This window comes from Rhinatrema bivittatum, chromosome 3 (genome assembly GCF_901001135.1).
Source record: "Rhinatrema bivittatum chromosome 3, aRhiBiv1.1, whole genome shotgun sequence".
Lineage (NCBI taxonomy): Eukaryota > Metazoa > Chordata > Amphibia > Gymnophiona > Rhinatrematidae > Rhinatrema > Rhinatrema bivittatum.
In genome coordinates, this window is record NC_042617.1 from 58096247 (window position 1) to 58111457 (window position 15211).

General features: G+C 42.4%; 1 protein-coding gene across 5 annotated transcripts in view; it reads right to left on the reverse strand.

The window, feature by feature from the left end:
- TRERF1 (transcriptional regulating factor 1) overlaps positions 1-15211 on the reverse strand; it is a 394859-nt gene that overhangs the window by 83570 nt on the left and 296078 nt on the right. For all 5 annotated transcript variants that reach the window (XM_029593303.1, XM_029593302.1, XM_029593299.1 and 2 more), the window contains one exon: positions 2426-2801. In XM_029593303.1, coding sequence (XP_029449163.1) covers positions 2426-2801 — 376 coding nt within the window. The remainder of the gene's footprint in view (positions 1-2425; positions 2802-15211) is intronic.

Genomic DNA, 15211 nt, shown 5'->3' on the forward strand with positions numbered 1-15211 from the left:
TCAGAGGCATCATGAAGGATAACAAAAAACTTAGGAGTCCATGACCTAAAAACAATTTTAGCAAGCATGTTGGTAAAAACTGAATGAGCAATGCACTAACTTTTAGCATGTATGCACAAAAAAATAGCCTCCAAAGCATATTAGCATGCATACTGACCCATGAAGTTGTAGCTTCTATAAGCCCTTAGCATCCGTGTGCCACATAGCATGCACAAGCTCAACTGAGCATGCACAGCCCTCTTTTCCTCATGACTCCGCCCCTTGCTGCAAATCTGTATGAAAGTAAGCCTGCTGTATATGGCTTATTGTCAGTGCTGAGGCCAGAAACTGGACGTATCTGGAAGAGACTTCCAGGAGAGGAGAAACCACACCAAGAGCAGGGCCCTCAGATGTCTGCCAATGAAGAATACAACTGGCATCAGAAGGCGCCTCAGCCAGCCCCAGCACATTCATCCCATTGATGCCAGGGAAGGGAACCTGCCAGCCCTGAGACGGGACAACAGTATCACCCATCTTTCCTTTCTGAGCACCCTGGGGGCGGGAATGGCACATTGACAGCTATTCTTATTGACTCTTCAGAAAGCCTGCTGTTGTCTTTGGACAGACTAACCACAGCAATAATAGCAATGGCCATCGCCATACATTAGGAAAACAAGTTCAGGTGACTGACATCTCCATATGCCCCATTGCCTGAAGCTATTCTCCTATCCTTCCGTAGTGTCCATTCTATCCATGTCACACAAGAGCGGCCATCTCAGAGAGGTGGAAAGGTTGGAGAGTGGCAGCCAACTCTGGGTGAGAAAAGGCTGACTCATAGCCATTCCTCTGTTTTACTAGATGCCTTCAACTACTGCAGCTTTGCCTCTACTGTATGACCCGTTTCCATTCAAATGCAGCCCCTCCCTTTGAGGGGTCTGGAATGGCCATTCCCCTGGGAGGTTTTTTTAAGCAGCTCCCTAGAGGAAGCCTGTGGGCAGTCCTTTATGGGTTTGGTGAAGTTAGGAGGGAGGTGAGTAGCTTAGCCTTTGTTGTTTTTCAGGCCCAGTCAGGGGAATCAAGCGGAATCTGACCAGGGTCAGGAGAGTTCCCTTCCAGTCTACTCACTTAGCTGGTTGGGTTATCCCTCTCGGTAAATTTTGGGCTTTTCACACTTTTTCTTGGTAGGAGATCTGGCAAACTCCTGTGCACCACCTGGACTCAGGGAATGGGGAACCCTGTTTTGGGGCTGCCCAGGTCCGGGCCCGTCTAAACCTTGACGAGGACCTGGTGCCAGGGCCCCTCCGGTGTTAAACTGGTTTACAAGGGAAGAAACTCTGCCTTTCAGAATCAGGAGGAAGTGTCTGACTTCCCCTTCCTACCTGAAGGGCACATCAGAAACTGCTGTTCCATCTGGATTCCTCCCATAAGGGATCCAAGCACGAAGAAAACAACGAACTGTGAGTAACAAATAAATTGAGATCACTGAAGACACCACACAGGAGCCTTCTCCCCGGGGAGAAGGAGAGGATTTTGCAACTTTCTGTGCCAAGACTGTTTTGCATATTTTTATCCAGCGTTGGAGGGGAATCATGGCCACACAACCAAAAGTGAGTTACCTTTTCCCTCCCAGGGCCTCCACTCCTTTTATTTCTTGGAAGTGGGGATGCCCTAGGTCCCTGAGAGGGATGCTTCTGCACAGTTTGAGAGAGAGAACTGTAAAGTGCACGGATTAATCGGGGGCCTAAGACTGAATAGGATGAGCCCATTTACCACTGCTTGTCCACAAGTAAACTTTATTTTTTGGACACCACCTCAGAATCTGGAGTGGTTTTTTTTGCATAATGGGCCCACAGTGTGCACTTCATCATAGGATGCTCCTCTCCCAGGGGTGCATAAACATACCAGAGACACCCTTAGCACTTGAGGCCTTGGAAGATAACTTTCATCCCATCCAACAAAAAACACCTACAACTTGAAGAAAAAAGAGACTATGTCTACCGCTAGCCAGGGTCCCTGCCCTGTAGAGACTATAAATTCCTTTATGGCCCCATCCATGCAGGACAGGCACCCCAGGGTGGGTTTATACATATCTGTACATACCGGTTTAACGTGTATGCTAAGCCATTAGAGCAAAGCATGCTATTTTTTGTGCACACATACTAAATTGTGATGCATAGGCCCCTTAATATGATGCAAGCACCTGCTTGATTGAGATCTCCATCACATTGAAAATATTAAAAGGAGTTTGCAAACCCCTTGAAAAGTGAGGCAATACTTAAAGCCTGTTTGGGAAATTCACAGAATAGAATTAAATGTTATCAGCTTTGCCAGGGAATTGTCTCACGTCTGCTGCTGCTGCTGCCAGCTTTCCTCCAGGGAAAAGAGAAAACATTACATACAAGGAACATACCTTTACATTCAAGGAAAACGTAAGCAGCATACTTACTCGGTCGGCACAACAATATGCGCGGCGTGGGTGTCAGAGGAGTGAGCGGCAGCTGCGGGTGACCACTGCAGTGGGAGGCGATGACGCTGCTGAAGAGTCCAGATCCATGCCGTACGGGGCTGAGCATGGGTGGTGGTGTGTAGGGGGGTAGCTCCTGCATCCTGATCAGCAAGTGGTCTCCCATGATGCGAGGTGAGCGAAGCTGGCTTTGGTACAGTGTGGCGCCTGAGTAGGATGCCGTGAAGTTGAAGGAAGGAGGGGGTATGAAAAGAGGTTCAGGCCTATGCCGATACTTTCTCTTTTCTTGCAGAGGTTTGAGGTTTTCTTCTGAAGTTTCTGATTTTGCACCACTCTGGAGAGGTTTTCTGACAATTTCCTAAATATAAATGTATAGTTTTAAAAAAAACATAAATCTAGTGGTGAGTCACTTGGCTTATATATTTTTCACATCCCACCTCCCCAAGAAAACATTTATGTATTTACATTTTTTTTTATATACATCACCATCAAAGCAGTGTACAACCAACGAAAATAACATAAATAAAAATAATATAACATTATATAAAACCCAACACAAAATTAAAATAATACCAAACAAAACATCTCCATCTTCCTTTTTTTTTTTCTTTTCGGTTTCAAATTTTAAATTTCTGTATATGGCAGTCAGCTCAAGAATGGCTATGAGGTTGAAGGGAAAGCAGTTACTTACCTTAATGAGTGTTCTCTGAGAACAGCAGGGTGCCAGTCCTCACGCATGAGTGACATCATCAGATGGAGCCTAGCAAGGAGATTTGATTTCAAGGTTTCTAGAAAGTTTGAGCATGCCTTATTGGGCATGTGCATCGTGCCATACTACCACACATCTATGCAGGGGCTTCAGTCTATAATTTAACTTAGACTTGAAGAAACCAACTCCAAGGGAAGTGGATGGGTTTTATGAGGACTGACATCCTGCTGAAAACTCCTGTTCTCTGAGGACAGGCAGAATGATAGGACTCACACAAGAGGAACTCCTAGCTTTAGAGTGCCCTGAACAGAAAATGGGGGGAAAAAACCCTGAAACAATCTTAGGTGGCTACCAATGCTGCAACGGCTCTGACACTGTGAGCCTTGACATGCCCTACCAGATTCAGACCTGCCTGGGCATAACAGGAGATGCAATCTGCTAGCTAATTAGAAAGAGCATACTTAGCAACTACAATTCTAGGTTTACCAGTGTAAAAAACAATAAAGTAACAAAAAGTTAATGTGGCACCTGTGTGCCACAGAAAATGAATAAAATAGAATATTCAAAGTATGGTTAAAAGGTGTTGGTTTCCTGTTAAAGGAAATTCTCAAAGGGTTTGGTGCTGCTGTGATACTGAGAAGGTTCCAGTGAGGGAGGTTCAACTAAAGGTAGAGGGCGGTACAGGCACTTAGTTGACTGACAGCCTGTTACAGTCCCTTTGGGCAAGGTTTAGGGGACGCTTATAAAAACCCTGACTACACTTGGTCTGGGGCTTCTCCAGAGTCACAAAGGAAGAAAGAGGATGTAGCTGTCACCATCTCTAGGGGTGATAAGGGGAGAAGCAGGAATTTAGGCAGAGATACTCTCCCAGTGTCTCAGGAGGCCTGAGGGAAAATAAGATCTGTGTATGTGGTGCTATGAAGAATGAAAGAAAAAAAAACAAACAGTATTTCAGCTATGGTAGGAACTGGTGGGACCAGGAAACCAAGTGTGTCTTGCTGGACTTTATCACTGGGCCCGGATGACTTCAATTCCCCAACCAAGGTGGTGAAGGTCTTCCTAGAGCTGTTCTGGAACTCAGTAAGCACAAGAAGTGGAAAAATGTAACTGCATGGAGACTGCCAGGACCAGGAGAGGAGCTGGGCCTGTAAGGGACTCAGTGTAGGGCTCAGGAGGTTTTCAGCCTGCAGAAGGGGGAAATCTGCCCTTGAGCTGTTAACATTTTTGCTAAGACCTGAAGAGACTGTGTAAATGAAAGTTTTTGTTGTGAGGAAGGAAATACTGAAAAAAAGACTGTGATTGCTTTAATATCTGTTTTTTTCTCTTGCTGTTTCATATTGTTCTGTTCTGAACAAATTTCAGTAAACTATTTTTTGGAGCACACATCTAGAGTGTCCTTGACCCAGTTCTGGCTCTGTAGGTTATCCTGCCCATGGGCCCAAGGCTGGGAAGGTGACCCCAGATGGAACAGGGGTTACACTAGGTGGATTTTCTAAGCGCTTCTGTCTGCTCCAGATAGAAAGCCAAGGCTCTCTTGCAGTCCAAACTGTATAGCGCTTGTTCACAGTTGTGGATATGTGGTCTGGAAAAGAATGTTGACTGGTTAAGGTGAAAGTCTGACACTACCCTAGGCAGAAACAAAGGATGAGTTCACAAAACCACACTAATCTGAAAAAACCTAGTATAAGGTGGCTAAGTCAATACAGCCTGAAGCTCACTGACTTGGTGGGCCGAAGTGACCACTACCAAAAATATGACCTTCTAGGTCAGGTACTTTAAATTACAGGAATCTACAAACTCAAAGGGAGCTTTCATCAACTGGGTCAGCATCACGTTGAGATACCTCAACACCACAAGAGGCTTAATGGAAGGCTTCAACTGAAGCAAGCCTCACATGAAATGGACAATTAAAGGCTATAAAGAGATGGATCTGCCTTCTATATAGAGTGGTAAGCGTAAACTGCACTAAAATGAATCCTGAGTTGACCTGACTTTGAAAGATGTAGGCAGGTACCAATACCTATGTCAGAGACTCTTGATGCCATTTTGAAAATATCATAGGTCAACCAGACCAGGTGCTTTCCACACTCTATACTAGAGATGTGAATCGGAACTGAAATCCGAACCGATTCTGGTTCCGATTCACATCTATAGAGATGTGAATCGGAACTGAAATCCGAACCGATTCTGGTTCCGATTCACATCTCTACTCTATACCCTTGTCCACTAGCAACTCCAAGGCATCATGCTGCTTCTGAGGAAACTGTTCTGCCATCCCTTTAACACTCTTCAGAATATCCCACATGTACTGACTCATGAAAAGCTGACAGAATGTTATGTGAGCATAGCTCCCTGAAAAACCCTTCTTCCAAAGAAGTCCAGGGGTATGAAAATCCTTCCTTGGGGTCAGAGACCTCTTGGCTTTTTTGAGAGTGGTGAGACAGCTGTTACATTTTAAACCCTGGAGCCTTCTGTACACAATGTATTGAATTCAACTTCTTATTAACTGGATCCACAGAGAGGGGACTCTCGCACATTCTCATCTATACCTCCTGAAGGACCTCACACATGAGCCTGAGTTCCAGAACAGCTCTAGCAAGGCCTTCACCACCACAATATCCTTTGGGGGTTCCACAAGTTGGACGATGTCCAGCATCTTAGTTGGGAACTCTTCCTCCGTTTGCAGAGTAAATGGAATGGTTTCTACCATTCTCTTTATTTTTAAATATGAGACATTCCAACTTTTCCTAAAATAGTCTCGAGGTGGATTACAATCCCAAAATGTTTTCATTAGATCTACAATTACAGATGAGTCATAATTTACAATGAGCACAGAAGCAGTGACCACAAATAAGGGGACGATCGGGTATGAGTAAAGATATAAGGTAGATTTGTTGCAAGGGATGCAGCAGAGCATGTGCTAAATCACTGGTCTGCGAGATAGATTAGAAAATAAGGACTGAGACTGGTGTGGGTGCAGATACACGGCCACCCTAAAATAAGAAAACGTGAAAAACACTTGGTGCATCACGTGGCCATCAAAAAAACAAGAAAAATGCTCAAAAACCTACCTAAAGAAGACTACAGGGGTGAAAGAAGAGCAAGGGATCCTGTGAGACCCAATTCCTGCACTCCTGGAAAGCAGGAAAGAGAAACAATCTGTAACCGGTAGGCTCCGTGGAAAAGGTGAGTGCATGTGTTCAGTAGGACATGCGCAAAGTTTCTAGAAACTCTGCAATCAAATTTCTGTGCCAGGCCACTCGTGTGCGAAGACTACTATCCTGCTCGTTCTTGGAAAAATAACATAAACCCTATTGCTTTCTACTTGACAACCTTTATCACAGCATTACAATATAACCATGAAAGGGAGAAGTTGGGAATACTAAGTGGTTTCAACAGAATTACAAGCTGTCAATTCTCCACTGCCTTTCAAAGGAATATTCCCTCTCAGAATATGAACAAAACAACCACGGACCTATCAAGCCTCAGGCCCACCAACTGCTGATAAAACCAGGATACAAGCATCACACTGCTGGAACCACATTTCCCTAGCTTGCTTCCTTGAAGGTAGAGAAATAAACAAGATTTTAGCTTTTTCTGCACTAAACATGGTCCATAAATAGGAAGTTAATAATGACTTCTACATAAACATCTTTGCCTATGCTAATATATTGTAAGCATCTGCTATCAAAGACAGTTCTACCTGAAAACAGGAAATGGATGGGCAAAGACGTTTGGCTGTTTATGGACACATTCTGAATTATTTGGTTTGAATTCCCAGAGGGATCTGGTTCAGAGCTGCACTGCTATGTAAAATCGAGCAGCTTAGGGATGACAAAGCCATAGCAGAGAGACTAAGGGCTGGATTTTAAAAGGGTTACGCGCACCGGGCCTATTTTAAAAAGGCCCGGCGATGTGCGTAAAGCCCCAGGACGAGTGTAAATCCCGGGGCTTTACAAAAGAGGCGGCCAGGGGCAGGGCGGGGCCAGAGAGCGCCATTGCTGCTCTATTGGAGGATCGCGCAAGTTATAAAATTGGGCATACATATGCGTGCGCTACCCAGCGCGCGCACATGTAGGCTGCACACACTTCTTTTAAAATCTACCCCCAAATGAATTCTTTACTTCAGTATTCACTGAGGAAGATGTAAGAGATATGCCCATGCCAGAAATGATATTCAAAGGTGATGATTCAGAGGAACTGAGACAAATCTCAGTGAACCTGGAAGATGAACTAGGACAAATTGACAAACCAAAGAGTAACAAATCACCTGGACCAGATGGTATACATTCCAGAGTGATGAAAGAACTGAGAAATGAAATTGCGGACCTGCTTTTGAAAATTTGCAAACTATCAATAACATCATCTATGGTACCTGAAAACTGGAAGGTTGGCAATGTAACACCAGTTTTTAAAAAGGGATCAAGGAGTGATCCAGGAAATTACAGATCAGTGAGTCTGACGTCTGTGCCAGGCAAAATAGTAGAAACTACCATAAAGAACAAAAATCGCTGAACATATAGATAAGCTTAATTTAATGGGACAAAGCCAACAAGGATTTAGTCAAGGGAAGTCTTGACTCACAAATTTGCTACATTTTTTTGAAGGCATAAATAAACATGTGGATAAAGGTGAATCAGTTGATACAGTGTATCTGGAGTTCCAGAAAGCATTTGACAAAGTCCCTCATGAAAAACTTCTTAGGATATTAGAAAGTCATGAGATAGGTGGCAGTGTCCTATTTTGGATTGCCAACTGGTTAAAAGATAGAAAACAGAGAGTAGGGCTAAATGGTAAATTTTCCCAATGGAAAAAAGTGAATAGTGGAGTGCCCCAGGGATATGTTTTGGGACCAATGCTTTTTAATATATTTATAAATGGCCTGGAAATGGGAACAATAAGTGAGGTGATCAAATTTGCCGATGATACAAAATTATTCAAAGCTGTCAAATCACAAGGGGATTGTGAGAAATTGCAAGAGGACATTGCAAAACTGGGAGACTGGGCCTGCAAACTGGCAAATGAAATGTAATATAGACAAGTGCAAAGTGATGCACTTAGGGAAGAGTAACCCAAATTATAGCTACAAAATGCAAGGCTCCACATTCAGCGTCACCACTCACGAAAAGAATCTAGGTGTCATCGTTGAAAATATATTGAAATCTTCTGCTCAGTGTACAGGAGCAGCCAAGAAAACAAATAGAATGCTAGGGATTATTAAGAAAGGAATTGAGAATAAAACAGAGAATATCATAATGCCTCTGTATCACTCCATGGTGCAACCTCATCTTGAGTATTGTGTTCACCACATCTCAAGAAAGATATAGCAGAATTAGAAAAGGTACAGAGAAGGGCGACCAAGATGATAAAGGGGATGGAACAATTCCCCTATGAAGAAAGGCTAAAGAGACTTTTCAGCTTGGAGAAGAGACAGCTGAGGGGAGATATGGTAGCGGTCTATAAAATGATGAGTGGAATGGAACGAGTAAACATTAATCTTTTGTTTACTCTTTCGAAAAGTACAAAGAGTAGGGGCACAATGAAATTACAGAGAAATACATTTAAAACTAATAAGAGAAAATATTTTTTTTGCTCAACGCATAATTAAGCTCTGGAATTCGTTGCCAGAGGATGTGGTGAACGCTATTAGTATAGCTGTTTTTAAAAAAGGTTTGGACAAGTTCCTAGAGGAAAAGTTCATTAACAATTAAAGTAGACTTGCAGAAATCCACTGCTTATTCTTGGGATAAGCAGCTTGGAATCTATCTACCCCTTGAGATCCTGCCAGGTACTTGGCTTGGCCATTGTTGGAAACAGGATACTGGGCTTGATGGACCCTTGGACTGACCCAGTATGGCAAGCCTAAAAAAACCCCCAAAAAACCCACTTGTACCTTTCGCCTTTCTTTGAACATCCTCTCTCATTTGGCCTACAGTTTTCATGGTTTGCCTTGTGCTTATAAACAGTGTTTACTCCAATGTATTTCAATGAGCTTGGGGCAGGGGAAATAAGGCATTTCCATAATAAACATCTTAATAATTATTTTCAAATGCTGAAACGCGTCACGTGGCAGTTAATAACAGCATCTCACTGATGGAACTTCATAAACCCATAAGCTCCTGGGTAAAAATTTATTTCTTATTCATCATGCCAAAGCAGATTAGACTCTACTTTTATTGGCATAAACAATTTTATAAGAATGCTTAGAAACAGCAGGCTTCATTCATATTAACTCATGCGAAGCTAGAACGACACAAACATTTCAGAAATAAAAAGGGAGGCTTGAGTGGGGCTTGCCTTTGGAAAACGGTGTCTAAGAATTTTTAATCAAATAAATAAAATGATCAAGATGGATATACATTAATAATAATACATAATATCCCCAAAGAAACTTAACAGGAAGACTACGCTAGACACTGCTGCTAGTGTTTCGTCAGCACAAGGGCATATCACACCAGTTTATGGATTTGCTCAAGTTGAGGAGATTGCATCTGACTCCCTTTAGATCAAATATAAAGAGAGTTTCTATATTTTATTATACACTTATTGCGACTGCTTTGACAACCTGGCAAAGCAGAAATCACATTTAAACAACTAAATATGCTCCATGAGCTTACAGTTCTGATGACGTATCCTCTTTCGAGGATGCCTTCTGCTGGACACAGCACCGCAAAGTGGTAGCCAAATTATCGAGAGATATCTGACTGACCCTCAAAGACAGGGAGAAATGTGAAAGTTACTTTTTGAGGGTGGAAAAGCAATCTTTTGGATTTAAAAAAAAAAAAAAATCTCCAAAGCCTGGTAAGGAAAAATGGGCTATTTTGGAAAATTCATAAAGAAGCTTACATAAAATATTTTTTTCTCAGCATGGACAGAGAAGGCGTAGAGAACTTTTTAATATAATACTATTACAATTGTTCCTCGGTTCTTCAAAATGCTTCCTAATAACAATCAGAAATAAGGTGCAAGAAGCAGGTTGAAGAAGATACTTTTTTTATTGGGCTAACACCACATTTGTGGCTAGCGTTCGAGACTTTATTAAGTAAATGAAGAAAGTTTAACTGGGTTTTCATACTACAGAATGAGCTAAGCATGAGGTAAGTTACAGACTGCATTGTAATTACGGCTGAGTAATGTAAGGGGATGGGAACTGACAAAGGGGACAGGGACAATACATCTTTTCAGCTCCCAGGAGCCTATGTCTGATATTGGATGAGGAGGCCAGCGTCTTAACATGGTAATGACAGCAGAAAAAGTCCAAATGGTCCATCCAGTCTGCCCAGCAAGTTGCTCATGGTAGTAACTGCCTCTCCATGCAGGTCACCTCCAAGCCTTATGTCAAGGGCGGTGATATTTACAATCAAAACCAAGCAACTGTCAAACCCATAACAAAATTACTTCTAGCAATGTTTTCACAGGGTGAGCAGCCTTCGAGATAATTCAGACAACGCTGCTTGAACATACTTTGCTTTTGGATTTGGCCGTAGAAGCAGTCCTGTGCCTTTTCCTTAAAGTCTGCTTATCAGTACCCTGGACCGTAAAAGTCGGGGCCCAGCGTTGGCTGTCGACAGAATCCAAGTCTCTTTTGCATTTTTTTTCCATAGGGTTAATTTCAAATGTTTTGCATTTTTGGGTACTTCTGAAATTCCCTTGAAGTATCCTAACTGTAAAGGCATTAATGTATTTAGTTAGTCCAATAAAAAGTTATCCTCTGCTTTCTTGAACTTTATTTCTACATTCAAGTGGACTAACACGGTAACCATACTTCTTAATAATAACTAATAAGGTATTTTATTTACAATACTAGACAATCACTATACACTTCTCTCTTGCTGTCTCTCTCTCTCTCTCTATATATATATATATACACACACATATATATAGATCACAGTGAAAGTTCAGAATACCAAATTGTGGATCTTTTAGAGATGGTATCTTATTACATACTGACAATACTGAGTTATGTGGCAGTCTGAAGAATATATAAAACTTGTTAAAGTTATATTCCACTAAATGATTGGATGGCTCATTTTATTTACAATTACAGTAGTTATTGTGTATATGATAATGATAATGCACAAAGTATGGATATGGTGTTATTAGGTAGAGTCCACTATTGTTAAGGTAAAGGGACCAGAAGAGTAACTCAGGGCTCTGTGCAGTACCAGTTCTTTTCAGTATCATTCAGGCCGATACCGTACAGGTTAATCCGCATTTGGACGCGCGTTTTTGACGCGCTAGCTTTACCCCTTATTCAGTAAGGGGTAATAGCACGTCGAAAACGCGCGTCCAACCCCCCCCCCCCCCGCGACTAATAGCGCCCGCAACGTGCAAATGTATGTTGATGACCCTATTAGTCATTCACGCACGATTCAGAAAGCAAAATGTGCAGCCAAGCCGCACATTTTACTTTAAGAAATTAGCACCTACCCAAAGGTAGGCGTTAATTTCTGCCGGCGCTGGGTAAGTGCACAGAAAAGCAGTAAAAACTGCTTTTCTGTGGACCCTCTGACTTAATATCATGGCGATATTAAGTCGGAGGCCCCAAAAGTTAAAAAAAGTTAAAAATAATAAAAAAAAAAATTTAAATGGACTCGTGGGTTGAAAACTGGACGCTCAATTTTGCCAGCGTCCGGTTTCCGAACCCGTGGCTGTCAGTGGGTTTGAGAACCGACGCCAGCAAAATTGAGCGTCGGCTGTCAAACTCGCTGACAGCCGCCAGCTGTCAAAGAAGAGGTGCTAGGGACGCACTAGTGTCCCTAGCGCCTCTTTTTACCACGGGCCCTAATTTAAATAAATTAAGTTACTGATTTGCGCGCACAGGAGAGCGGGCACTTGCCCGCTCTCCCGCGTGGTTTACTGTATCGGCCCATCTATTAGCAGCACTGTAGAATGAGTTCAGGGAAAACTGTTTTTTTAATGCATATGACACAAAAACTAAACTAAAACGTAAACCCTACAATGTAGATATTAACCTCCCCATATGAGGTGGCAATACTAAAATCAACACAATTAAATATAGGTACTGTTTATTGCCCACCTGGAACACTCCAAAAACACTGCTCACCCCTAATTGAAATTTTCACAAAAGCATTTCCATCACCTGAATCCACAATAATCGTAGGGGACTTTAACCTACATGGAGACAGCATACCTAAAACAGCAAGTGAAATCTTCCTAGATACTATGGAAGCAATGGGTTGGTCACAATTTATAACCAACCCAACTCACAAAGCAGGACACATCCTTGACCTAATATTCACCAATCACAATAACTGCACAATCAATTCATCCCACTGCATACTACTCTGATCTGACCATCAACTAATAAAAGCAGAAATATCCCTCCTCAACACACAGAAATCAATATCATATATTAATCAATCATTCACATACAGAAAAGAACCGAAAATACTTGAAGAAACTATTAACTGATCTTAAATTTGATAATGCCTCCTCAGCTTTTGACTCCTAGGATAGTATCATCAATGAAATAGCTGATACCTTATGCCCAGTCCAGAAAAAAATGTTCCAAAAAGAACGCAACACCTCTAAACATAAGAAACCTTGGTAAAATGAAGAGCTAAGACACACAAAACAAACTCTGAGAAAATATGAAAAGCAATAGTGGAAATGCCAATCTACGGAATCCCTAGAAAAATACAAATCCTTATTAACAAAATACTGTGAACAAATCAATGCTAAACAGATTCATGGTGTAATATTTAACTCAAAATTACTACTCGAAACAGTCAAAAACCTAATCAAAGACCCATCAACACCAATCTTGAATAACTACAACTTTACAAAGAACTCCTGCAATGAATATGCCACATCGCTACTAGACAAAATCAGTAGGTTGAAAACACAATTCTCCACAGGCTTACCAACAAAAGAACAGGAAGAAAAACATGGGCAAGCAAAATGGAACACATTCGACATAGTACCAAAACTCAAAACTAACCAAATAATTACAAAAATTAAACCTGCTATCCACCCACTGGACCCTTTCCCCGTAAATTCCCTGAAAACAGTACACAACGTAATAACTCCAACAATCACAACCATGATCAATTACTCGCTATCAGAAGGATTGGTGCCAGAAAGAGCAAAGCAAGCTATGATTAAACCAATCTTAAAAAATAAAACTGGCAGAATTGATGATTGGGACAATTATCAACCAATATCCAACCTGCCTTTCATCACTAAAGTCCTAGAAAAAGCAGTGCTATCACAATTAGAAAGCTACTTAGAAGACAATAATATTCTCTACCCCAAACTGTTATTGTTTGTAAGGTTTTGGGTGGACTCTTAGACACTGTGGCAGCTGACCACACCCATGGGGGGAAGTCCCGTGAGGGGCCACAGGTCAGGCTCAGCTTTGGGACATACAACACAGAGTTATATCTTTTATAAGACAGAGTTGAGAAGCCACCAGAGGTGGCAGTAGTGAGTAGAGATGAAGCCCGGCTGGGCTAGGGTTCCTCAGGATACTGGAACAGCGATTCCCTCTATGGCTGTGCTGTAGTGGAGAAAACTGAGATAGTGAGTACAGTGGAGCATACACAGGGTTCTGGTATAGAGCCTCGTTGGTAAAGTTATTCACACAGCGGTTTCTCCCGGAAGGTGACAAAGAAGCTGGAATAGAGGCAGGCCCTCGAGGAGCGAGTACCTGGTTCCAGGGAACAGCTATGAGGAAATAAAGTTGGTAACTCACTAATGATGTAGGCAGCGGTTTCTTCCAAGCAGAATCGATAAGTTCAGGCAGCGAGTCAGGGAACATGGGCCCTCGAGAAGCGAGTACCGGTTCCTGATAGCGACCTGCAAGAAATAAGAGAAGCCCCCGAGGAGCAGGTACCCTGTTAGGATAAAGTCCAAAAGTTGGAGAGGCAGAGTAGCTAGGTACGGAGAGTGAATCCCATCCGTAAGGAGATCCCTTGCTAACTCCATTAGCTAGCAAAAAGTGTAGGCTTTTGTATCCAGGATACGTGACATCATCACAGGGGACGCCCCTGAGGTTCGCACCAAAGAGAGAATAAGAAGCAAGGCCGCGCGGCGCGCGCACCCTATGGTATCTGGACAACATGGCGGAATGCAGCACCCAAGCCAGACCGGGGATGCCGGAGAGGACGGCAGGCAGACGCCGCGGCAGCCAAACGTCCATCAACCGCGGGAGGAGTTGCAAAAAAGGTAAGGTGGGTGGAGTGGAGACGTCGGGCAGCGACAGTCATAACAAAAACAATTCGGTTTCAGAAAAGATCGTTCAACAGAAACCCTACTCATTTACAAAACCGACTCAGTACTACAGGGATCTGACAATGATGAATCCTTTATCCTGGTACTAATTAATCTTACAGCAACCTGTCCCACCTTCGAGACAAAACTGTCTCCAACAGAAACACAGTGTAAAATACCTTCTATCGTAAGAGTCCCAGACAATCAGAAGGGCGTGTGTAAAAGATTCAATTGTTCTAAGATCCTTCGACACCATAGACCTCACCCTGCTGTGCCATCAGTTGAGAAAAATTGGAATAGAAGAAATGGTCATTGATTAGTTCTCTTCCTTCCTAGCAGATAGATCATTCCAAGTCAAATTAGAATCACTTATCCGACATGTTCCCAATTGATACATGTATCCCCCAGGGGTCAGCACTCTCGGCTATTCAACATATATATGCTACCTCTATGTACATTACTAGCGAAACTAACTTCTTCCTATATGCAGACGACATTCAATTCAACATACCATTCAATAAATGGCTTCGACCCTGTCCACCTACATGAAGGCAATACAACAAAAACTCTCAGCTGAAACTAACTCTAAACACACAAAAAATGAAATTATATGGTTAAGGAGAAATTCCATGATAACCAAACCGCCAACCTTAGGCCTAGGAAATTTTAACATTACACCCTCACATCAAGTACGAGACCTAGGAATACAGATTAATGAGAACTTTTCAATGAAAAAGCATATAAGCAAAGTAGTTATCAGGATACTCCAAGCTGAGAATACTACACCAGCTGAAACCATTGCTAACAATACAAGACTTCCGCAC